Below are 23,745 nucleotides of genomic sequence, written 5' to 3'. Positions count from 1 at the left end.
AGAAACATTCACTGTGACAAAACACAAGGCAGGAAGGCATTTGACAGAGAGCACTCTGGCAGTGCAGGCCTGGATATCCCAGGAAACACCTCCCATGCTGTCACATCTGGGCTTGCTGACCATTTGGGAGATGCAACAGTCCCAGTCCATAGTTTTCTGCATCTCCTCCGATGGGATCTGATGGTGTTTCTCTCAGTGACAGCAGCAGGTGTGTATCTTGAAGGCATCCTTTTCTAGCACAGCTTTACCATGGTCTGGAGCACAAGTCTGACAAGGAGCAGCTGAGGGAGCTGGGGAGGCTCAGCCTGGAGAAAAGGAGGCTCAGGAGGGACCTTCTCACTCTCTTCAACTCCCTGACAGGACGGGGGAGCCAGGTGGAGGTCAGGCTCTGCTCCCAGGGAACAAGGGACAGGACAAGAGGAAATGACCTCAATTTGCACCAGGGGAGGTTTAAATTGCATATCAGGAAAAATTTCTTCACAAAAATGAATCATTAATCACTGGAGTCCCCATCCCGGGGGGGGGATTTAAAAGCCAGGTAGATGTGGCACTTGGAGGCATGATTTAGTGATGGGTTTGGCAGTGCTGGAGGAATAGTTGGACTTGATGATCTTAGAGGTCTTTTCCAACTTTAATGATACCACAATTCCAAGCAGCCCATGTTGTGCTGAAGCAGAAAGCTGGACCCATTTTTAGCTGCAGTAACTCACAACTCAGTGCATCCCGCTGGCTAACACGTGTGTTGTGAGTTGTCACTTATGCCATGACCATCCTAGAATGGCTCTAAACCAATGGATGATCCTCTGGGAGACCCTGGATCTCAGCCTGGCTCCGTGGCCGTGATACGGTTGCAAAGACCTTCCATTTGTGACAGGGCAGCAGTAGGAAGACTGGTTGAATTACTCCTATTAAGCCACCAAACAGGCCCTCAGAGCCTGTGCAAACTGAGCTGGTATCAAACTCTCCTGGCAGCAGCTCCTGAGCCAGGATGGATTTGGCTCCCAATCAAAGTCTGGGGCTGACAGCACTATCTGCAAAGCAGTCGCTCCTCGCAGCCCCGACGGCTTCTCTGCCATGGAGTCACTCAGGACCTGACTTGATCAAATAAGCCAAGAAAGTGCTATCAACCCTATTTTTCAGTGGGGTGACGACTCAGAGACAGGAAGGGTCGCTTTCATCGTGAGATGTCAAGTCTCACCGGCTCAGGCAGAGAGACCTTTTCTTCTGGCTCACTGTCAGTGTTTCTCAAATCCTATTTTGAGAAGGAGATAAGAGGTGATTACAGTATTTTTTCAGCATATTAAACCTTTTTGTCCTTGCTGTATTTGCTTTTTTCTTTCTTCTCTTTCTTTTTTTCTAATTTTTTTTTAAATTTTTTAAATTTCACTTATTTGCACTTGTGTCAGTTGCTTCACAGCCACGTTTTTCACCTTCTGGAACACCAGCCACTCTGTACTTGAAGATATTACATATTTGCTTCTATTTTTCAAAGCACACGTGTGACCCACTGCGTTGTTTTCCTTTCAAGGGATCAGGATGGTGTGTGTGTATCACCAGGCCTGCTGTGGATACCTCACAGTAGGCACATGCCCCAAAAAACTTTCATGTCAAAGCTGTGTGATAACAACTTTCTCAAGGAGGCAACAGGAGTTTGGGTGCATTGCTAATTCAAGATCCCTCAAGGGAAGCCCCCAACTGTGTGAGTTATTTTAAGACTTCAAAGCATTCTCCCTCATGACTGATCATCCTTTTCCCGTACTAGGAGTGAGTGAGGCTCTGCTGAAAACCCTCATGGATATCCAAGTTCCTTCTGGAAAGCCTGAAGGGAAGAGTCCAGGGCTTGGTTTACAAAGCTGCATTTCCCCCCACACGACCCTCTCTCCTCCCTACAAATCTCCCGCAGAGCAGCAGCAACTTGCACAGGCCACAACCCCAAGTTGCCCCAGAGACACGTTATCTTGTGATACAAAGGGCCAGTCTGGCTCTCTTGCTGGTGCATTATTGAAAGGTCACACAGAGACTGTGGCTTGACAGGCTGTTTGAAAATGCTAATAATAGGCTGGCCTGGCTCTGGGTGCTAATTAGGCTGAGTACAAGCTAAAGCCTTCATGCAGCAAACAATCTCGTCTTTTCTTTTTTCTTTTTTTTTCTTTTCTTTTTCTTTTTCTTTCTTTTTCTTTTTCTTTTTTCTTTCTTTCTTTTTCTTTTTCTTTTTCTTTTTCTTCTTTCTTCTTCTTTTTTTCTTCTTTTGTTTCCTGTCTTTCTTTTTCTTTTCTTTTCTTTTTCCTTTTTACTTTCTTTCTTTTTCTTTTTCTTTTTTCTTTTTCTTTTCTTTTTATCTTTCTTTTTCTTTTTCTTTTTCTTTTTCTTTTTCTTTTCTTTTTCCCTTGTTTATTTTCTTTTTCTTTGTTCTTTTTTTTCTCTTCTCTTTCTTATCTTCTCTCTTTATTATCTTCTACTTCTCCTATTTCTCTTCTCTTCTCTTCTTTCTCTTTTTCTCTATCTTCTCTCTCTTCCTCTTCTTTTTCCTCTCTTTCTCTTCTCTTATCTTCTCTTCTTCTCTTCTCTCTCTTTTCTTTCTTCTTCTCTTCTCTTATCTTCTTTTCTCTCTCTTTCCTTTATTTTTTTTTTTTTATCATTTTTCTGTATTTTCTTTTATCTTTTCTTTTCCTTGCATTTTGTTCTATTTTTCCTTTCTCCTTCTTCTCCATCTTGTTTTCTTTCTCTTCTCTTTCTTTTTTCTTTTTTTCTTCTTTTTTCTTTTTTCTTCTTTTTCTTCTTTTTCTCTTCTTTTCTTCTTTTCTTCTGGTTTTCTCTCCTTCTCCTTCCTTTCCTTTCTCCTTTCCTTCTCCTTCTCCTTCTCCTTCTCCTTCTCCTTCCTTTCCTTCTCCTTCTCCTTCTCCTTCCTCTACTTCTCCTTCTCCTTCTTCCTTCCCTTCTCTTCTCTTTCTTTTCTTTCTTCCCCTTCCTTTCTCACCAAGGTGTTTAGGTTTGACATTTTTGTTCCTCTGTGCGTGCTGCTCGTCTTTATAAACTTTGCTCTTCCCCCAAAATAGCTTCTCATTTCTGCTTCAGTAGCTGCGAGTGCAAGCAACGTGAACAGCTTGCACAACCTGGGCATGCAAACCGAGCCCCTCAGCCCCGCCCCACAGAGCTCTGCCCGGGGTGGCTCAGAACTCCTGGCACATGCACAGGGTGCCAAAATTTAGGGCCTCAGTCCAGATGGGTTTTAAGCAAAATGATGGACGCAGAGCATGGGTTTTGTGCTCTGGAGCACCTCAAGTGCATCGGGACCAGGCAGAGGGAAGGGGTCCTGGAGCATCCACACCCCTCGTGGAATTGCAGCCGGGTGAAGCAGGCAGGTGCTACAGAGGGTGCGGGCTGAAGCACCAGAGTGACGTGATTGTGGTGGCACATCTGGAGCACCTCTGCTCTGGAGATGGGTGAGAGAGGTGAGTGGCTCATCCTGGAGAAGAGAAGCTCCAGGGAGACCTTAGAGCACCTTCCAGTGCCAAAAGGGGGCCTTATAAAAAGAGGGAGAGAGACTTTTTATAGAGGCAGATGTAACAGGAGAAGGAACAACAGTTTTAAACTGAAAGAAGGCATGTTTGGGTTAGATACTAGATATTATGGAGAAATTCTTCCCTGTGAGGGTGGTGAGGCTCTGGCACAGGTTGCCCAGAGAAGCTGTGGTTACCCCATCCCTGGAAGTGTCCAAGGCCAGGTTGGACAGGGCTTGGAACAACCTGGGCTAGTGGAAGGTGTCCCTGCCATGGCAGGGGGATTGAAATGAGATGATCTTTAAAGTCCCTTCAACCCAAACCAGTCTGTGATTCTCTAATTCATTCTGTGATCTGCAAGGAATAATGTGCAGGAGGGATGGTAAGACAGTGGTAGAGCCCAGAGCATCTGGAGGGAGAATTAAATCCTAGAAATGGGCTCAAATGACAGAAACAGAAACGCCTTTATACCTTTTTCAATCAAGAAGACTCCTTGTTTTGAGTCAAATTCCAGAGTCATGCTGGGAAATGTTGCTCCAGCAGTTTTCATTTACTGTGTGTGAAACTCAGGCCAAACACTGACAGGTATTTATGACCCTTCTTTATTCCACACAAACCTTTTTTCTTGTTGACACACTGTGTTTTGTGAATGGGGGAGTCTGGAGTGCTTTAAAACACATCCACAGGGAAATCTTTGGTGGATCGGTGTTAATGCCTGAGCAGAGGCTGCCGGTGAGCAGGAAAGCTGGGTTGGTGCAGAGGTTGGATTGGGGGGACAGTGGGGGTGACAGACCCTCATATTTCGGGGGCACGAAATGCCCCACCATATACCCAGCAAGATATCACCCCCCAGCAGGGAACAGACTGGATCCAATGGTGTAATCCTTCTTTCAGATAACTTGGTTGTGGTTGCACTGTACGATTTTCCTGCCTCGAGTGACCGTGACCTGGAGTGGCAAGGGGGAGAAACTGCAAGTCCTCTCCAAGTAAGTGACCTTCTGCCAGAAGGAAGCTCAAGATGAGCATGGTGAGACCAGGAGAGGGGGAACTTTGGGGTCAGACACCAATTTGCAGTCATCAGAGCTGAGCTTTGCTCCAGAGTGTGAACGTTCAAGGTGGTGTCTCTCTGCAAGTTGACACTTCCATGGGTCACAGACACTCTGCGTTGCATAATGTCCCTGTCTGGATCGTACTGGGACCTTCCATGCTGGGGTGTGCAGAAGCAGCATAAATAACAACAAAAGAAATAGATCCTGTCCTGTTTCGTATTTTGTGCTGATGGTGCTTTTTGCAAAGGATGTGGGTTGGGTGTAGTCAGAGGAAAGGACAGAATCGAGCAGACAGATGTGTGGTTTCATTTCAATTTTCTTCTCAAACTCAAACAGAAGGGGCCCACCCCATAACAGGGCAGAGGTGGGCTTGGGTCCCCCAGACCTTGTAGGGCTGCTCCATCCTGGTGGCCTCCAGAGGTGACATTTCTCACCCAGACACCGTGGGCTGGCATCCAAGGCAGAGAGATGGAGAGCCCATGATGTGGGACAGCTTTGGTCACAGCTGGGCTGAGCCAGCAGTGGCCGAGAACAATGAAGTGTCTGGTAGGTAAAGGAGGAGCAAAAGGGCCCCCAGTACCTCTATGCAGGACGAAAAATAAACCCCAGTAACCCAGATTCCCTCCTCTCACTTGAGGTACATAGCAAAGGTTTGGGCCTGTGGTCTTCTGTTAGGAAGAGTCTGTCACCTCTAGAAGTCCCTGAGAGACCAACAGCTTTCAGCCTTGTGGTGATCCTAGGGAATCTAGAGGGAACTGTAGAGTGGATTAAGGAGCCCTGGTCTATTTGCAGTGCTCTAAAACCTACAATCCATGTCCTCACAGCCTCAAGCCTTGTCCTTAAACTTCCTCCAGGCACTCACACTCTTTCCTCTGCTCACTTTGCAGTGATGGGGACTGGTGGCTGGCAAAGTCCCTCAGCAGTGGCAGGAAAGGCTACATCCCCAGCAACTTCGTTGCACAAGTGGACAGTTTGGAAGAGGAAAAGTAAGTGTGAAAGCTTATGAACCCTGATGCAGTGCCCTGTCTCTCAACAAGCTGTGGAAAGGGCTTCACTTGCTGGCAGGAAGATGTCATGGCTGGGTGGCAAGAGGTCTTTCAGCATCCCAAACAACGCTGCCCAAAAGTCCAGGAGAAGTTTTAAGCACTGTATGGGTGTGAAGAAAGGATGAGGAGAAGGGGTGATGTTGTTATAGGGAAAGTGGGCAAAGACTCCTGTCCCATTAATTACACCCATGGTGGAAAACAAGGATCTGGGGGAGAGAACATAAAGGACATATTTGCACTGGTAAATCAGCAGTGCCAGGGATCATGTTCTGGTCCCACTGGGCCAATCCACCCACACACAGTGTTAACCTCCTCAGCCTTCAAGAGGGTATCCGTATGTAAACTGGGAATCTCTTGGATAGGGTACATTGATCCAGGTCTTGGATGTGTCAGGGACAACACTAACAACTGAGTGCCAGTGCCCAGACCCACAGCCTGGTGCTGTTGGTTTCAATTAGCTCAGATGCAGCCTCCCTGCAAGGAAGATGGAAAGGAAGACTTGAGTCAAAAAAGTTTATAGTGTCTCTAATATATGCAGCAGAAGAATTTTTTCCATGACTTATCCTCTTTTATTGGCATTCAGCTATAAGTGATCAGTCCTGCCTGCAATCTCCTCTTGGAGGGATCCAACAATCATTGAATTCAGCAAATATTTAGCAACACATATAAATGTGGTTGAGACACAAAAGTTCTTTGTATCTAAACTTGCACTTCTCCTGTATAGGGGATCCTGCACATCCCATCTACTTCCTGCTCTGTCTGAATTGCCAGGCTGTGAAATAAGCCCAGGGTGACCAAAATCTGTGTTAATTTACCAAAACCAGTCCATTGCTGCCACTTTACAGCAGATAACAGACTATTTGCTTATAAAAATAACCCTCCGTTTCACAATGTAATGGCAAAAAAAACCAAATCAAACAAACCCGAACAAACAAACTCCACCCAAACCCAACCAAATGTACAAACAAAAACCCACCAAAACCAAAACCAAATAAGAACTAACTGGAAATAATTCCTTTTTTTATCTTTCTTTTTTTTTTTTTTTTTCCCCTAGAGCTTTCCTTTTCAATTATGTTTTTACCTTTTATCTCCCAGGTGGTATTTTAGAACTCTGAGCAGAAAAGATGCTGAAAGGCTGCTCTTGTCCTCTGGTAACAAAGTTGGCTCTTTCCTTGTCCGAGAGAGCGAAACCAGCCAAGGTGAGACCCACAGAGCAAAGGTAACTCCTGTTATTGCCAGGGTTTGGAAAACCTTCCACACCTGAGCTGCAAAGTCCAGCTGTGCCAGAGTTTCTTGGATCTGGCAAGGATTTGCTCAGGATGTTATTTATGTGTAGTTTTGGCTGTGGGAAGAGTGGCTTTTGCCACCACAGTTCATGGCAGAGACACAGGAACACTGATTTTCCAAAACAGTGTGTAGGGGTTTTCTTTTCCTTCTCTTCCCAGGGAAATGTCACGTTTTTTTGGCAAAAGGAGGTACTTCTGTGCACTCTTGAAGAAGTGTTTCTCCTGTTTGCAACAGCAACTCGCAGAATTTTGGAAGAAGTCTTTTGGTGGAACATTTTCCCAGGGAAAACATGTTTTTCCTGATAATGTATAACAGGGGGAATACATACAAACCAGAACTTTTGGAAGGAGATTGACTGGAGCAGGGAAGGTGGATTCATCCACTTTCCTTCCATATGAACGTCTGACTTTTGAAGACATGATCCAATGAGGATGGAAAGGGCAGAGCATTGTGGTCGCCTCACTTGGGCAGTGGATACAGTTACTAACCATAGTACTTAATCATGTAATTGCAATTTCCACATTCTGTGCTGTTAATTTGTAGAGCCTGGGAATTGGTTTGGGTTGTCCCATGGGAATTTCATGTTATTTCTTTCCTACTTTTTTTCTCCTTGCTTCCTGTGTGCCAGCCAATGTGTTTACAGCCTGGAGGAAACAATGCTCATGGTGATCTCATGGTTCTGCTCTGAACCAGATCTAGTAGTTCAGGAAAGTATTTCGGTCTAGATGTGATTTGGTTTCTTTGCTGTAAAATGGATACAGGAGTCTTTCCTTGACATGTGGAAAAAAGTCGGGTTTTGTTTTCCCTTATTATTTAGAATAATAAAATTGTTTAGGTTAGAAAAACCTCTAAGATCATCGAGTCCAACCATGACTCAATCAGTAGAGTTGGAGCACCTACCCAAAGTAATATGTGTCCTTCTTTTCTTTGATTCGCTTCCCAAACACTTCTACAAGACCAAACAGTAAGAGTGGGAACAATCATCCATCTTACAACTGGTTCTTGCCTACTGTACCTTCTCCTTCCTCCTTTTGTCTCTGTTTTTCCCTGTTCACAGGGCTCAGACAGAGGGGGTGCAGTCCTGAGATTCAAGGAGAAATAACTAGAACCTTAAAGCCCTGTCTCTACTGTCTAGAAGATGTGTGATATTCTGCATTAGCAGCTGTGGTGGGTTCCACTCCATGGAAGCCCCATATTAGTCCCAAATGCTCAGAGATCAGCTTCTGCCCTGAAATGTGACTCTCACTTGTGCCCTTTATGACATTTAGTTAAATATGCTGTTAGTCCTTCAAACACCTCATCCTCTGAATATCTGTGCTCTCAGCTTCTATCTGAGCACCCTGAGCTTTAGGCTGCCTGAATGGCCACGATGACACCACTTGATCCTTCTTAACCACAACTTCCTCCTCTCTAAAGAGAAATGAAAAAAGAAAGCCCTGCATCTCCAAATGTGCCATGAAGCCAAGTTCCCTGATGTAAAATATCTTGTGACCCACCAAGAGATGTCCAGAGCAATGCCATGGAATTAATTCTGCCCTTTGAGCCTCACAGGTTCCTTCTGTTTTCCTTCCCCATGACTTGTATTTTCATCCATTTTTCACACCACCAGCAAAATCTGACCTTCAGCGCCAAGCACTGGGTTGAGCTGCTCAAACTGGAAGGTGATTGTCTCATACTGGGCTGTCTCAGCCACACTGGGATGGATTTTGCACCCTGCCTAGGATCAGAACCTATTCCCAGCCCATCCTAAGCAGAGTTTCATTTTGCTCATGGCTTCAGACACAGAAACTCTGCAAACCCGGGGGCTTCACTTTCAGTCAACATTTTGCAGAGTCCCTGAAAAGCACATTCAGCATCCTAGGAAGACAGAGACAGTGTGGGAAGCACACCACCCATCACAGAATCACAGAATATGCTGAGTTGGAAGGATCCACCAGGATAATCAAGTCCAACTTTTAGCCCTGCACAGGACCATCCCCAAGAGTCACACCCTGTGCCTGAGAGTATCATCCAAACACTTCTTTGACTCTGGCAGCCTTGGTGCTGTGACCACTGCCCTGGGGAGCCTGTTCAGTGCCCAACTGCCCTCTGGGGGAAGAATCTTTTCCTCATATCCAACCTAAACCTGCCCTGACCCAACTCCAGTCCATTCCCTGAGTCCTGTTGCCGGTCCCCACAGACCAGAGATCAGTGTCTGCCTCTCCTCTTCCCCTCCTGAGGAAGTTGTAACTGCATTGAGGTCTCCCCTCAGTCTCCTCCAGCTGAACAGACCAAGTGACTTCCAGAATGTGGGAATTGTGAAATCATTGGTGGGGCACCAGCCTTGCTGAAGCTGCTGCAAATAAACCAATGTCCCCCTGAAGTGATAACCATTCCAAAGCCTGCAGGAGCACATTCCCACAGCTGTGATGAGTCACGAGCTCCTGGCTCCCAGCAGGAATGTTGGGTCTGTGCTCCCGGCAGGAGGGACCTCGCTGAGCTCAGCCACTGCATCCAGCTGAGCTCCTGGATTCCCATGGCGAAGGAGTTAAGAGGCTGATGAGAGCCATAGGAGGAGGAGATGCCACGTGTTGTGGGACTCAGTCTGAGGTAGCATCAAAATGCAGATATAACAGCCTGAGCTCCCACTGTAGCCTTGATTTGGTTGTCAAATCCTGAGCATCTTAGAGCCATCTCCAGGTGCTCCAGAAGGAGGTGGGGGTTTGTACCTTGTCTGCCAAACCTGTGCAGATCACAGAATCACAGAATCATGGAATGGGTTGGGTTGGAAGAGATCTTTAAAGGTCATCTTGTCCAAACCTCCTGCAGCAAGGAGGGTCATCTTCCACTATTCCAGGTTGCTCCAAGCCCTGTCCAATGTGGCCTGGAACACTTCCAGGGATGGGGCAGCCAGCTTCTCTGGGCAAGTTGTGCCAGGGTCTCACCACCTCAGTGTACCAGAGCATCTGAAGTGGTACCAAACACCCATATTTGGGTGACTGAATCAGCCCCATGTGATGTGAAGTTGAAACTCACCCTTTACATTTTTTGCTGCTCCTTTCCATACAAAGCTGTGAACAGAAAGGACCTGAGCACCCTTGCAGGATGGTTTGGGGATCCCAGACTTGGAACAGGAGGGTCTGGCACCCAGAGCTTCCCAGGGCAAGGTACAGTTGTGCTCATGGGGCTCTGAGCAACCTGGTCTAGAGGAAGGTGCCCCTGCCCATGGTAGGGGTTTGAACGAGATGAGCTTTAAGGTCCCTTCCAACCCAAATCATTCCGTGATTCTGGGAAGAGCAAATTAAATCCTTCCAGCCTTAGTGCTTCTCTTTGCTCAGCAGCTCCCAAGGGAACAGTAACCAGTCATGGAGAGTGACAGGGAAGCTCTGCCACACTCGCTCCAGCAAACTGAATTGTGACTTGGGGTGAAATACAGCATTGACTCTAATGACAGGGTAAGGATTTAACACTGGTAACAGGAAGCTGAGAGATCGACCCTGTCAGTGTTTGAAAGATGCAGGAGAGTTTAAGGGTCGATTGAGGTCTGGAAAGGAGGTCCTGCAGAACAGAAAGTATTTTGGGTGCAAGCACAGTAGTAAAAGCTCAGGTCTCTTTCTTCTCTGCTGACTCCTGGCCCCCAGGCAACCCACTGGCAGATATGTTAGTCATTAATTCCTGGACTTCCTTCTGCAGGATTGTCTGTCCTCACGTGCAGCTGCACTCACACCACGTTTGGCTCCTTCCCTGAGCAGTCCTTGTGCTGTAAAAATCCCACATAAACCCTAAGCATGTCCCAGGCATGCAAAGCACCTTCTTGGACTTGTGCCATATGAGCCCAGCTCTGAAGGGCTGCAGCCTGGCCTGCACAGTACTCCAAGTCTTGAAATTAAACAACATCACCATCCTCAACAGCAGAAATAAAAGTTTAATAATGTAATAATAGTTGTAGAAATAATAATAACAATAATTATAATAATCATAATAGTGGTAGTAGTAGTAGTAGTAATGATATATAGGTGTTGTCATTGTTGTATCTTCATAGAATCACAGAATCATTTAGGTGGGAAGGACCTCAAAAATTATACACTCCAACCTTTGTTCCTTAATGTTTATGTCTATTATGTTTATTATTTATTACTTTGAAACTTAGGGTCACATGGATACCACAGAGAAGTCAAAGGATATCTGGGCCCAAGTACTAAGGAATGTGAATGTGGGCTCTCAAAGTCCAGCAGGACTTGTGCTGCTCTGCACTGCAGACACAATTCCCAGCAACACCTCCTGCACCCACAGGGACCAAAAATCACTCCTTGGGAAAATATCCTCAGCTGTGCAGTGAAGTTTGGTGACTAAGACATGTCCTGCAAAAATGAGCCATTCCTTTGCCCTTCCCTGGAGGTTTTATTGCTCCACTGAAGACATTTCAGGGCTGTTTCTCAGTTGTTCAGCTGCAGGACTGATAGAACCTAAAGGGCTTCTCAGTCTGTCTTCTGCCTGATGAAGAAGAATCTTCTGCTCTTCTGAATCTTTCCACATGATGAAGATAATATTCAGAATTACCTTCCAATTTGTGTTCTCTTGCTCTGCATTTAAACCAGCAGGCTTTTCCTGGAGCTTTATGTCACCAGATCTTTTAGACAGGTCTCTGCAGGAAGGGAGTCCCCTCAAAAGATTCCTGGCCAATTGCAAAAATTTTAGGCTCTCCCAAACTCTGCTCGTAAACCTTTATAATCACTGCAACATGAGCAAATGTCCACAGAGGAGGTTTTCTTTTGCTGCTTTTTATAAATGCAGACGGTTTCCAGGCGCAGTGCAGGGAACTGCTGGTGCTGGGATGGGGGAAACAGCGCCAGTGAGGGTTTTATGTTAGTAAACTTTCCCCTCCCATGCAGGATTAGGGTTCAGAGTCACTGTGGACAGCTCTGCTTCTGCTTAGGATCCTGCATGACAGATCCTTACTTTTAAATATATATAGCCTGCCTTTGCAGACAGTAACAAGGCAGTCTGTCAACCCAGGGTGACGTATTAGACTTGTACACAACTTGCAGCAACTTATTCCGGAAATCTGATCCAGACAAAGAGAAAAACCCACTGCTCAGGCTGCATCGAATCACACTGGCACGGGCTGGAAGTGCTGCTCAGTAGCAACATCTAGTGACGCTTTTGTGCACTAAAACCAACCACATGGCTTAGATTCTCATGCTAGAGAACAGTGGGCTGGAGGAATGGACTGTTGAGCAGCTCCCTTGAGGTTTAAAAGCACATGATTCCAGATGGAGTCTCTGGATGTGGTTTAACTGCAGTCACAAGTTCTTCGCTGAACAAGAAATTCTCCTGAACCCCTTTCTGTACCTCCCAGCTGACCTTGGCACACAGTTTATAAGGGATAACAGGGACACAGGGACCTTGGATAAGGCTGAGAAGGGACACATATTTCTTGGCCTTATTTCTCCCACCAAAATTCTGGTTGTGCTGGTGGGGTGGTTCAGCCCTTGTCAGTCCTGTGTTTTACAGACGGTGAGACTGCAGTTACCTGTTTCATCCAAATGAAAATGGCTTTATATGGCTTTTAACTGACAGAGGACAGGTGAAATGGGATATTGGGAAAGAATTTTTGGCTGTGAGGGTGGTGAGGCCCTGGCCACAGGTTGCCCAGAGGAAGCTGTGGCTGCCCCATCCCTGGAAGTGTCCAAGGCCAGGTTGGATGGGGCTTGGATCAACCTGGGATAGTGGAAGGTGTCCCTGCTCATGGCAGGGGGTTGGAATGAGATGGTCTTTAAGGTCCCTTCCAACCCAATCCATTGTGTGATTTCATGATTCTGTGAGGTGCTGGGGTTGACAGAGCTCAGATGGGAGATACAGAACTGTGGAAAGACCATCGTGAGCTAGGGAGCATCTGATTGCCCTGTCTGGAGATGTGTTATTGATTCCAACAGTGCTTCAGTGGGATTGCTGGCCATGGCATAGGCAGGTCTTACTAAACAAAGCCTTGACAGAACCAGACAAGCTCTGATGAACCTTTATCCTCTCCACTTACCTTGGAGAGAGGGAAGTCTTTGCAGCCCTGACAAGGCATCAGCAAGGGCTGGGAGAGGTGTCTGAAGCTGAGGAAAGAGGAGGGAGCTGGTGCCTGACAAAGGTGCTGATGTCCTCACAATTCCTTCTGCTCATTCTCCAGGTGCTATTCCCTGTCTGTGAGAGACAGCAACTCTGCCCAGGGGGACATCATCAAACACTACCGGATCCGCTCCTCTGGATGATGGGGGGGATATTACATCTCCCCAGGATGACGTTCTCCAGCCTGCCAGAGCTCATCCAGCATTACTGCCGTAAGTTGTCTGCCTTCCCTGATGGATTTGTGTCCCAGAAGAAACTGGGGACAGAGGGAGGAGGAGAGGCTTGTGAGACATCACTTCTGCTCCACCCACTGTCATGGGCCAGGTGCACTCCTACAAGCAGAGCTTGGACACCCATGTCCTGGTTTTCATTCTGAGAAACTGCAAGGGTGAGCTCTGCCCACAGCCCTAAAATCAGGGAGTGTCTCCCATAAGGAAAGGAAAGACATGAATGCTGGTGAGACATGCAGGAGAGATGCTTGGGAAGCAGGGTTTGGCCTAACTGGGCAGAATAATTTACTCCTCTGTGTCTCCCTTTGAGCTTTTTCCTTTCATTGAATCCGTTTTGGGTGCCTTGATCCCTGTGGCTGAAACATTTCATGGAATCATCGAATTATTAAGGTTGGAAAAACCTTCTAAGATCAAGTCCAACCATTAGTCTAACCCATGTCCCCAAGTGCCACAACTACACAGCTTTTAAATCTCTCAAGAATAGTGATTCCAGCACTGCCCTGTGTGGCTGTGGAGGTTTTCCTGTGGACTGATTATTCCTGGCATGTGTAAATGGAAGAGGAGGAGGAGGAGTAGTTTAGCTCTGCCATCCCATTGAACTGTCCTGTGCTTCATCCTCACACAGAGAGAGGGGATGGCCTGTGCCAGCGCCTCACAGCTCCCTGCATATCCCTGGTTCCCCAGAGACCCTGGGTACAGGACGAGTGGGAGATCCCACGGGAGTCTCTGAAGCTTGTGAAGAAGCTCGGCAGTGGGCAGTTTGGGGAAGTGTGGATGGGTGAGTATAATTCCTCAGATTTCAGGGAAGAAATATATGAAGAGAGGAGATGGAAAGCCCTCTTTCCCTAAGGCTATTCTGGGAGTGGGAATTCTTAAGTATGGACACTTATTTATGAGGACACACAGTAGGAGATGCCATATTCCTGGGAAGGACTGGACAGCTTGTGTTTGCACAGATCGGTGGCTGAAGGAAGGATTTCACAAGCTGGAGACATGTGATGGGTGTGGAAGTAACTACATACTCATCTCCTGAGAAATGCTCTTATTCTTCCTATGAACCCTGGCATGGCTGTAGGTTACACACCGCAGGGTAGCTGGGTGATATTTTCCCGCTTTTTCTGCTTCCCTGTTCCACTTTTTAACACAGATCTGAATCCCTGCTGCCTTCCTGCCCACCGCTAATCAGCGGGAGAGGAAGTGGAGTGAGCTCAGCTTCCTTTGCTGTCCTCTCTGTGGTTACTGGGTGCCTTGGCAATTGAGATTGTGGACAGGACCAGGCTGAGTTCACGTCCTGACTGCAGAGTCCTGGCTTTTTTCATGGCATTTGGATCATCTGAGAACCCAGCTGGTGGGACGGCCCCAGGGGTTTTCACCCAGAACGAGTCTTGCAGGACTGAAGGACTGTGTGGAGGATGGGCTCATTCCATAGGCAGGGACGACCCCTGATGCAGCTGCATAGATTGAAGGGAGTTGTGTCTCCCTTCTCCTCTCACAGCTGCTGACACTGGGATTTACCATGTGTTTCTTTATAAGAGATCCAAGCTGTTGCTGTGGTTTTCTGCTCCTTCATCCATGAGCTTTTTCTCCTTATTGCCCAGCCTGACAGAGCCCACAGAGAACCCAAAATTCCTCAAAGCATCATTCTCTTTCTGCAGGCTATTACAAGAGCAACATCAAGGGGCTGTGAAGACCATGAAGGAGGGCAGCATGGATCCTGATGCTTTCTTGGCAGAGGCAAACTTGATGAAGAAGCTCCAGCACAACAAGCTGGTCCGGTTATATGCAGTGGTCACAAGCAGCCCATCTACATCGTGACAGAGTACATGGCCAATGGTAAAACCCTCATGAGGTCTGTGGAGGTAGGGTTTTGTACCAAACCTGTAAGCAGAAGGACTAAGAAACCCAAAAGTTTGTTTTTCTACTACACAAAGGACTTTTTGGGTGATGAAAAAAGCTGCTTCACGTGATGGTGATGCTCTATTTGAAAAGCATTTGAAGTTCTCATCTCCACTGTTCCTACTGCAAGTTTTTGTCAGATTTTTACTCCCCTCATGGTGAAATTGTCTTTTCTTTTTCCCCCTTGTCTATAAGGATTTGAGTGATGAATGCCCAGCAGTTTGCAACAGGTCTGTGCAAAATAGAGGAGAAATGGAGCTGAGTTTGGGGACTTTTCTAATGGGCAGATGCTCCAGCAGGCACCCATTCTGGTTCCTCAGACTTTCTCTAGGATGCAGGCAGATGTGTTGCCTATATTCTGAGAAGCACCAGGGAAAACAAATGTATAGATTTATTAATTAGATTTATTATTCATGATTCATTAGATTTATAGAAGAGTTTCAGCAGCGTCTCCTCTTTTGCAGGGTGTTTGCTGGATTACTTGAAAACAGAAGAAGGAAGCCAGCTGAGTCTCCCCAAGCTCATTGACATAGCTGCTCAGGTTAGTGAGTGGCCACTGGGAAACGGGCTCAAGGTTTGTTATGGCCTCAGTGAAATTCTTCCAAGTCTGAAGTCTGTCAGAGTGTGGATTTCATGGAGGAAAACAGCTCCTCCTGGTGTGTCCTCTTAGGATTTCTCTCCAGCCCTCTCGCATCGATGTGCATGTGAGCTCAGCAAAGCTCAACTGTCCTCAGGGCAGCCCCAGGTGGCTTTGTGCAGTGCTAGAGATCTAGAGTTTGGGGGATTTTAGGGGAATCGGGTTTGTTTTGGTCCGTTTTTATTTGTTTTGCTTTCCTGGCTTGCTGAGCGGGGAACAAGTTTGTTTTTCTTTTAACAAAAAGGAGGAAAAGCACAATGAACAGATTTTTGATGTAGACACACACTGGCTTTCAGCAATTTTTCCCTTCTGATGATGAATCATAAAGGATGTTCTGACCCTCAAATCTGGGAATATTGTTCCTTATGAGAACAAACCTTTATCTTTGTAGGGTAAAGCATCCCCAGGTTGTAAATCTTAATAGTTGCAGCTGCACAGTAACATTTTATACCAGAAGTGACTCTAAACACAAATAGGTCAAAGTTAGGGAAACCCTACGAAGAATGAGAATGGTAAAATCACTCCACTTTGATCCTAGCCAGAAGCTGACAGAGTTTGGCTCACCCAGAGCAAAGTTAGGCTAATTAGGCAGTATCAGGGAAAAAAACCATGAAGCATCAGGGTGAGTACAACTGAATAAAGGACAGGGACTTACCCATAAAAGCATGAAACTCTGTGGGTTAGAGTGAGCCTGAGGAAACAATATGTAAAGGCTGGTTGGCTGGTTCCAACCATTATACCGTTACTTTTTTAATTAATTAAAAACTGGAGGATCTTAATATTTGAGCAAATGTTTTATGACAGCAAAAATTTAAATACTATTAAGCAATGCCACTTTCTATCATTTTTGCTTTGCACCATTCAAAGTGGTGGAGAGGAACACGTTTCTGTTCCTTCCTTCTTCACTACTGATAAATCTTCCATATCTGCAGCTTTATCATTGTTGATTGGGGGAGGTTATGGGCCAGCTACACCCTCCCTTAAATTAATTAAGAAATTAATTTCTTAAATTCCGCCCTCCTTCTCTCTTTACCTCCTTACTTCCCTCCCTCCCTTTTTCATTCTTTTACTCTCTCTCTGAAAGTTGCACCCTGAGGTGTGTTTTAAGTTCCTGATTATAAGGAAAATGACCCAAATTCATATTACAGAGCCCTTGGGATTGGGGAGTATTCCCTAGAAATTGTTTTGATGCTTTCTATGCCAGAAGAAAGTGCAGTGGCCAGAACAGTCTGCACGGGAGTAACTCAGAGCAGTGTTGTAGAATCACAGAATGGTTTGGGTTGGAAGGGAGTTGAAAGCTCATCTCATTCCAATCCCCTGCCATGGACAGGGACCTCCCACTATCCCAGGTTACTCCAAGCCCCATCCAACCTGTTCTTGGACACTTCCAGGGATGGAACATCCACTGTCTCTCTGGGCAAACTGCACCACACACCAGGACCAGGAGAATTGAACACAGATCAAACCCCCCCACCCCAACGATGTAATAACCCACAGAAGTCACCCCAGCATGGGGGTAGAAAGGATTTTGCCCATTCCGAGGGAAGGCATCAACTGGAAGGACAAGCTTTCTCCTTCCCCTCCCACCCAGCACCACTCCCCAGGGCATGGATTCAAACATTCAAGGGTATCTGCAGGAGGAGGAGGAGGAAAAGGCAGTGTTCTGAGCTATTGTGCAATGTGTTTATCTGTGGTGCTGGACTGGCATCACAGCCCAACAGGCACCAAACCCTCTCAGGCGCACTATTTGACCCAGTGACATCCGTCAGAGCTAAAATTAGAAATCTTTGGGCTGAGGCTCTTGATCCTGTGGTCAGTCTTGAGGTTAAAAGCTTGAAAACACTCTGGGCTGGAGCAGGTCCATCACCAGGTACTATCTCATTAACATCAGGACAGGAAATTACATCAATTCTTCCATTTTCCACTGCAGCAAGCAGCACTCACACTCGAAGGGTGTTGACACAGGTTAGAAATGCAGCATTGGAAAGTACATGTGAGTATCCTGTTTGAAACCACATGTAAGCTGAGATGATGATGTGAATCTGAATGGAGTGGAAAATTGCTCTGCCCTCACCCACAGGCACATCAAAGCTCTAATATATGCTAACCATTGCTAGCAGGGACTGCATGAATCCAACTCCCCAATAAATGCCCAACCCAAAACTTAGACTCAAACTTGCAATCTTTTTTTATCAATCTCTCTTTTCAAGCTCACAGCATCATCAATCAAAGATTGCTGCTGTCATTTATAGAGGCTCATCACACATCAGGCACCTTGATTGGATATTAGGAAGAAATTCTTCCCTGTGAGGGTGGTGAGGCCTGGCACAGAGAAGCTGTGGCTGCCCCATCCCTGGAAGTGTCCAAGGCCAGGTTGGACAGGGCTTGGAGCAACCTGGGATAGTGGAAGGTGTCCCTCTGCCTGTGTCAGAGAGGTTGGAACTAGGTGACTTTTAAGGTCCCTTCCAATCCAAACCACCTTGTGATTCTATGATTCCTTGATGACCTCCCTGCGACAAGGGGATAAATATTGCAAGATGGTTGGGAGCAAGAACCTCCCAAAGTATAATTTGGAGATGGTTGAAGAGGGTAGCACATGCCCAGGGCAAAGGATTTTTCTGGACATACACTCTCTATTTAGGTCTTATTTCTATGGATATCTGTGTCTTCTGATCTTACACATCCTGTTGGTATCAGAGAGGAAAACTGTGCTGTAGGGAGCTGGGGACGTTCACCTGCAGAAGGCTCCAAGGAGACCTTGGAGCCCCTTCCAGTGCCTAAAGGGGCTCCAGGAGAGCTGGAGAGGGACTTTGGACAAGGGGCTGGAGAGACAGGACAAGGGGGAAAGGCTTCCCACTGCCAGAGGGCAGGGTTAGATGGGATATTGGGAAGGAATTGTTGGCTGTGAGGGTGGTGAGGCCTGGCACAGGTTGCCCAGAGAAGTTCTGGCTGCCCCATCCTGGAAGTGTTCAAGGCCAGGTTGAATGGCACTTGGAGCAATGTGGGATAGTGGAAGGCATTCCTGTCCATGGTGGGGGTTTGTAAGTAGATGATCTTTAAAAGTCTTCCAAGCCAAACTGATCTCTGATTCTATCACTAAGCTTTTTCTTTTCTTAATTCACATATTTATTCTGGAGTGTTTATGACTAAAATCCCCACCAGAGAGGAGAGACTTGTGGCAGAAACTGGGAATCCAGTGATGTGGTTTCAGCTTCACTTCAGCTTTCTGCCTCTTGTTGCAGACAAGACACAGCTCACGGCTGTAACTCGGAGCAAAACAGAGAGTAGTGCTTTTTTCTGCTGACTTGTCTGCTCAAAGCTTTCAGGCCCTGTCTGTGCTGGCAAAGATGAATGTACGTGGGAATGTACAGCTGGAATGTACAAAGCACACGTACATGGGAAATATCTATTTATTAATGTATCTGTCTTTCTGTTGATCCACCTGCCCGTCCATCCATCCATGGTGCACTCATTCATATCCATGCACGTGGAAGCACGTGAGCAACCCTGTGCTTTGTAAAGGTGGGTAAAAGGCAGCCAAGATTTTCATGGGGAGGTGATGATGAAGATGGACTCTTCCTCCTCTCCAGGTGGCAGAGGGGATGGCCTACATCGAGCGCATGAACTTCATCCACCGCGACCTGAGAGCCGCCAACATCCTCGTCTCGGAGACCCTCTGCTGCAAAATCGCTGATTTCGGGCTGGCCAGGATCATTGAGAACGAATACCTGGCACAGGAAGGTGGGTGTTGTTCCCAGAATTGCCCCACCAGCACATTGCCCTTATCTCCCATCCCCTTGCCATGCAGACATTCCAAGATCCTGGGCTGGGATCAGGCGCTGGGCACTGATGGTGTGAGACCTGAGCCCACGTTGCTGCTGCTGTCAGCACCCAGGCGGGGCACAGAGAAAGAAAGAGTCAAAAATTGGCTCCTCAGCAAGGCAGTGGCACTTGGGGAGAATAAAGAACAAATGAGGCTTGCAGAGGGAAATGGAGAAGAAATCTTTTGGCACCGTTTGGAAGGAATCCTGCAGAAATCTCAGGTTGGCTTGCTGGAGAAACGTTGAGCTCTGCTGATGAAATCAGCTGTGTCCACATGCTCAGGTGGAGTCAAGTCTAAAGGGAAGGAAATAGGAGGAGAACTTTGTCATTGTCCCTGCAGAGGGGAGCTGGAGCCATGAACTGACCAGCAGCAGTTTCCAGGTGTCCCAGGCAAAGCAAGCCCAGACCAGATCAGATCCCTTCTATAACAGAGGGACAGCTTAGAAAGACAGAATTATGGAATCGTTAGGTTGGAAAAGATCTCTAAGATCAATGAGCTCTGAGGTCAGATATGAGATTAAATTATTCATATTGCAAAGAGATCAGGGAAACAAGCAGAAGGGATTGAATAAAGCAATTAAGTATGGCATAAGTGGGACTTGCTGGAAGATTCCTCCTCTAGAGTTGGGATAAAGTAAAAATTCCCCATAAAAGTATTCTGGGGAAAGAAAATTGAATAGATTTTTTTTTTTTTTTGTGAGATGGGAAACTTTTCTTTCAATTTCCTGTCCCAAACACTTAATGATAACAATTTTGCCCATTTCAACATGCAAAAACTATTTCAAAGTAGTAAAAGCTCCCAAATATAATTTGCAAAACATCATGAAAGGGAACTGTGACTTTGCTGCAATTTTTAAGGCAGTTTTTATCCTTTAGAGAAGCTTTGATGAAATCAGTATAATTGTGTTAATAACCAAAGGAAGTCTACTTTCCAGTGGAAAACAGCTTCTACTAGCATTTTCCCAGCTAATTTTACTCTGAAATAACAGCTGCCCCTCTGTCTGCTTTTGAGCAATTTTCACTTCATAGATTGCATTTCTGAACCTCAATCAGTCAGAGTGTGGATGTGCAACAACCAAGGCGCTTCTTTCACACCCTGCAGTTGGATTTTCAGTCCTGAAAGGATGTATATAAATAAAATGTGGTTTCCTCTTCAGCCTAACAACATCAGTTCCCACTTACCAAGGCCAGTTTGAGCTGGGTTTTTTTTGGTTTTTTGGTCTTAGTTAAACTGGAACAGCAATCTTATGGTCATTGCTGTCCACAGTGGGCTATGCTGCTTTAAGAACTGGAGAGTTTTATATTACTGTGTCATTTATGCACTTTGATAAAAACAGCTCCCTTGCAGCGAGTGATCCATAAAATCGTAGGATACCAGGTTGGAAAGGAACCTCACGGATCATCTGATCCAACTTTCTTGGTAAGCCAAAGAAAATCTGTACAGAATAAAATCCTACAGTTGTCCTCTACTAAAGCTGGACAGAGACATTGTTTGTGAGTAACCCCTCCAGCTGTGGGACCTCCAACATTAGATGAACATAGAGTGTTGGAGCAGGTCCAGAGGAGGCCATGCTGATGATCCAAGGGCTGGAAGCCCCTCTCCTGTGAAGAATCACAGAATCATAACCAACAGAAACCAGGGATCAGTTTTGGGGAGCTGATTGCTGTGCCTGTGGCACATGAGGGAGATGCTCAAACTCCAGGTGGCTATTTCCCTTTGTTTCCTCCGGACAGGTGCGAAATTCCCGATCAAATGGACGGCACAGAGGCCATTAACTACGGAGTTTTCACCATCAAATCTGACGGTGGGTCCTTTGGGATCCTCCTGACAGAGATCATAACCTATGGCAGGATCCCTTATCCAGGTACAGTGCACTGGGAATACAGGATTGTCCATGGACTTCCAAGCATCTGGTGATGCTTTCTTTAGGCTTGGAGGCGCTTATTGAAATGTGCCCAGACACACATAAGTGTCTCTTAGAATCATAGGATCATTTAAATTGGAAAAGAACTCTAAACTGAGCCCAACCATTAACCCAGCACTACCCAGCCCAGCACTAACCCATGTCCCCAAATGCCACATCCTCGCAATCTTTTAAATCCCTCCAGGGATGGTGATTCAGTCACTCCCTGGGCAGCCTGTACCAGGGCTGGACAACCCTTTCAGGGAAGAAATTCTTCCTAATATCCAATTTAAACCTCAGGTAGTGCAACTTGAGGCTCTTTCATCTTGTCCTGTTGCTTATTACACGAGAGAAAAGACCGAAACTCCACTTGCTTCCACCTTCCTGTCAGGGAGTTGCAGAGAGCAAGAAGGTCCCCCTTGAGGCCTCCTTTCTCCAAGCTGAACCCCCCCCAGCTCCACAGTTACTTCTGGTGCTCCCAGCCCCTTCTCCAGCAATATTGCCCTTCTCTGGACATGCTCCCAGCCCCTCAATGTCTTCCTTTATGATGAGGAGCTCTTCACGCTGAGTTTTCCTTTTCTGAGGGTCCCCACAAGCCTCGGTTATACCTGTGCTAAGCTAAACTTACAGAGGGGAGTCAGGGAGGGGACAGAGGGATGGAGGAAGGATCACAGCCCTGAAGAAGGGATTGCTCTACAGCCTCTTGTGCCCCTCCAGCTCTGCCTGGCTGGGAGCTGCTGGGAGCACCGACCTTCACCCCCAGGGACTCTGAATAACTCCTGCTGGCTGTGTTTCCCTCCAGGGATGACCAACCCCGAGGTGATCCGCAACTGGAGCGTGGCTACCGCATGCCCTGCCCGGAGCTGTGCCCCGCGGAGCTCTACAGCGTCATCCTGAAGTGCTGGCGCAGCAAACCCGAGGAGCGCCCGACCTTCGAGTACCTGCAGTCGGTGCTCGAGGACTTCTACACGGCCACGGAGAAGCAGTACGAGCCAGAGCCTCAGCAGTGAAGCCACCGCCCCACCAGCACCTGGCACAGGGCTGGAGGGGAAGACACCACCCTGTGGTACTTTCCTTTTTCTCCCGTGTGCCGCCCACGATGCGCTGGGAGACAGGGAATGAGGAGGGACACAATGCTGCCGGGCTCTGTGGTTGTCACAGAGACTAAAGAGGAGGCTGAGAGATGTCACAACTCCTTCCTCATCCGCCCCTGGAGGTCCGTACCCACTTGCAGACATCTCCTCTGCCAGGAAGGGACAGCTAATTTCTTCGTGGCCCACTTGGATACAGAAAAGCCCCTCAGCCCTGCAGCTGCAGCCCTGGGAAGAAGGGACCATGGCCGGGGTGGGGGGTGGTGGTGGGGGATGCAGAATCTCCCCCCCATTTCTGATGCCACTGCTGGCAATACTACAACCCCCTCCGTGCCACGGGCAGGGGTGGGAGCGTGTCCTGTCTGCACCTTCTTGGAACACACCAGGCTTCCGAGCTCTGGAGAAATCTCTCCAGGTGATGCCCCCCACTCTTTCCCAAGTCATTAATAAAAACGTGGATACCACCATTTCACATTTCTTCATGCGGGCATCGAGGTGAGAGTGAGCACCTGTGCTTCCCGTGCCCGCCTCCATCCCATGGAGAAGGGAGAGGCTGCGGGGCTTCCCGGGAAGCACGGGGTGGTTGCTGGGTTGGTAGCCGGGGTGGGAAGGGAGGGATTCCCGAGGTGCAGCCCACCGGAGGCAGGAGAGACGTTCGTAGTGTGGCCACGAGATGTCCCTCCTTCCCAGCAAATCCGAGCAGCTCCTGGGAATCAAAAATATATATAATAAAAAAAAACCTCAGAAATAAACCCCCTCCTTCTTGTCTGAGCCTTCACTGCACAAGCTCCTGGTGCAGCATCACGTCAGCCCCCCGTCCCTCTCTGTACCCAGCACCAGGAGGGTTCAAATGCCACTTCCTTACTTTCTGGTGCATCTCAGACCCGCAGCTCCAGGGGGAATTCCCACAATAGGCTGCAGAGTGGTCTCCAATCAGGAGTTTTACCGGGCTAGAGAGTGGAGAACGAAGAAATAAGGCACAGATAGCACATGGAAGGGGTGTGAGGACCACAGGAGTGAGCACCAAGTTGGGACACAGGTGGACTCTCCTTCAGGTTACAATGTTGAGAAATATCTCCCCAGATTGTTTCATCTGCTGTTTTCTACCCCACCAAGTAGATTTTGAGTCCAGCTGCAGAGGATGCATTTCACAGTGTAACAGGGATGCAACAAAAAAGAAACAGCAG

General features: G+C 47.2%; 1 protein-coding gene across 1 annotated transcript in view; it reads left to right on the top strand.

The window, feature by feature from the left end:
• BLK (BLK proto-oncogene, Src family tyrosine kinase) overlaps positions 1-22,857 on the top strand; it is a 28,085-nt gene extending 5,228 nt beyond the window's left edge. The window contains 17 exon segments of the mRNA XM_032682641.1: positions 4,395-4,455; positions 4,457-4,486; positions 5,437-5,535; positions 6,691-6,794; positions 9,443-9,449; positions 13,040-13,137; positions 13,140-13,190; positions 13,834-13,986; positions 14,864-14,884; positions 14,887-14,997; positions 15,000-15,041; positions 15,569-15,645; positions 19,332-19,482; positions 21,298-21,324; positions 21,327-21,428; positions 22,270-22,296; positions 22,299-22,857. Of these exon segments, the coding sequence (XP_032538532.1) occupies positions 4,395-4,455; positions 4,457-4,486; positions 5,437-5,535; positions 6,691-6,794; positions 9,443-9,449; positions 13,040-13,137; positions 13,140-13,190; positions 13,834-13,986; positions 14,864-14,884; positions 14,887-14,997; positions 15,000-15,041; positions 15,569-15,645; positions 19,332-19,482; positions 21,298-21,324; positions 21,327-21,428; positions 22,270-22,296; positions 22,299-22,477 (1,340 nt within the window). The 3' untranslated portion in view covers positions 22,478-22,857.
• Positions 22,858-23,745: the final 888 nt, after the last annotated feature.

Source organism: Chiroxiphia lanceolata, chromosome 3 (assembly GCF_009829145.1).
Source record: "Chiroxiphia lanceolata isolate bChiLan1 chromosome 3, bChiLan1.pri, whole genome shotgun sequence".
NCBI classification, from domain to species: Eukaryota; Metazoa; Chordata; class Aves; order Passeriformes; family Pipridae; genus Chiroxiphia; species Chiroxiphia lanceolata.
The sequence above is the reverse complement of the archived record's forward strand: the minus strand, read 5'-3'. Positions and strand labels throughout refer to the sequence as shown.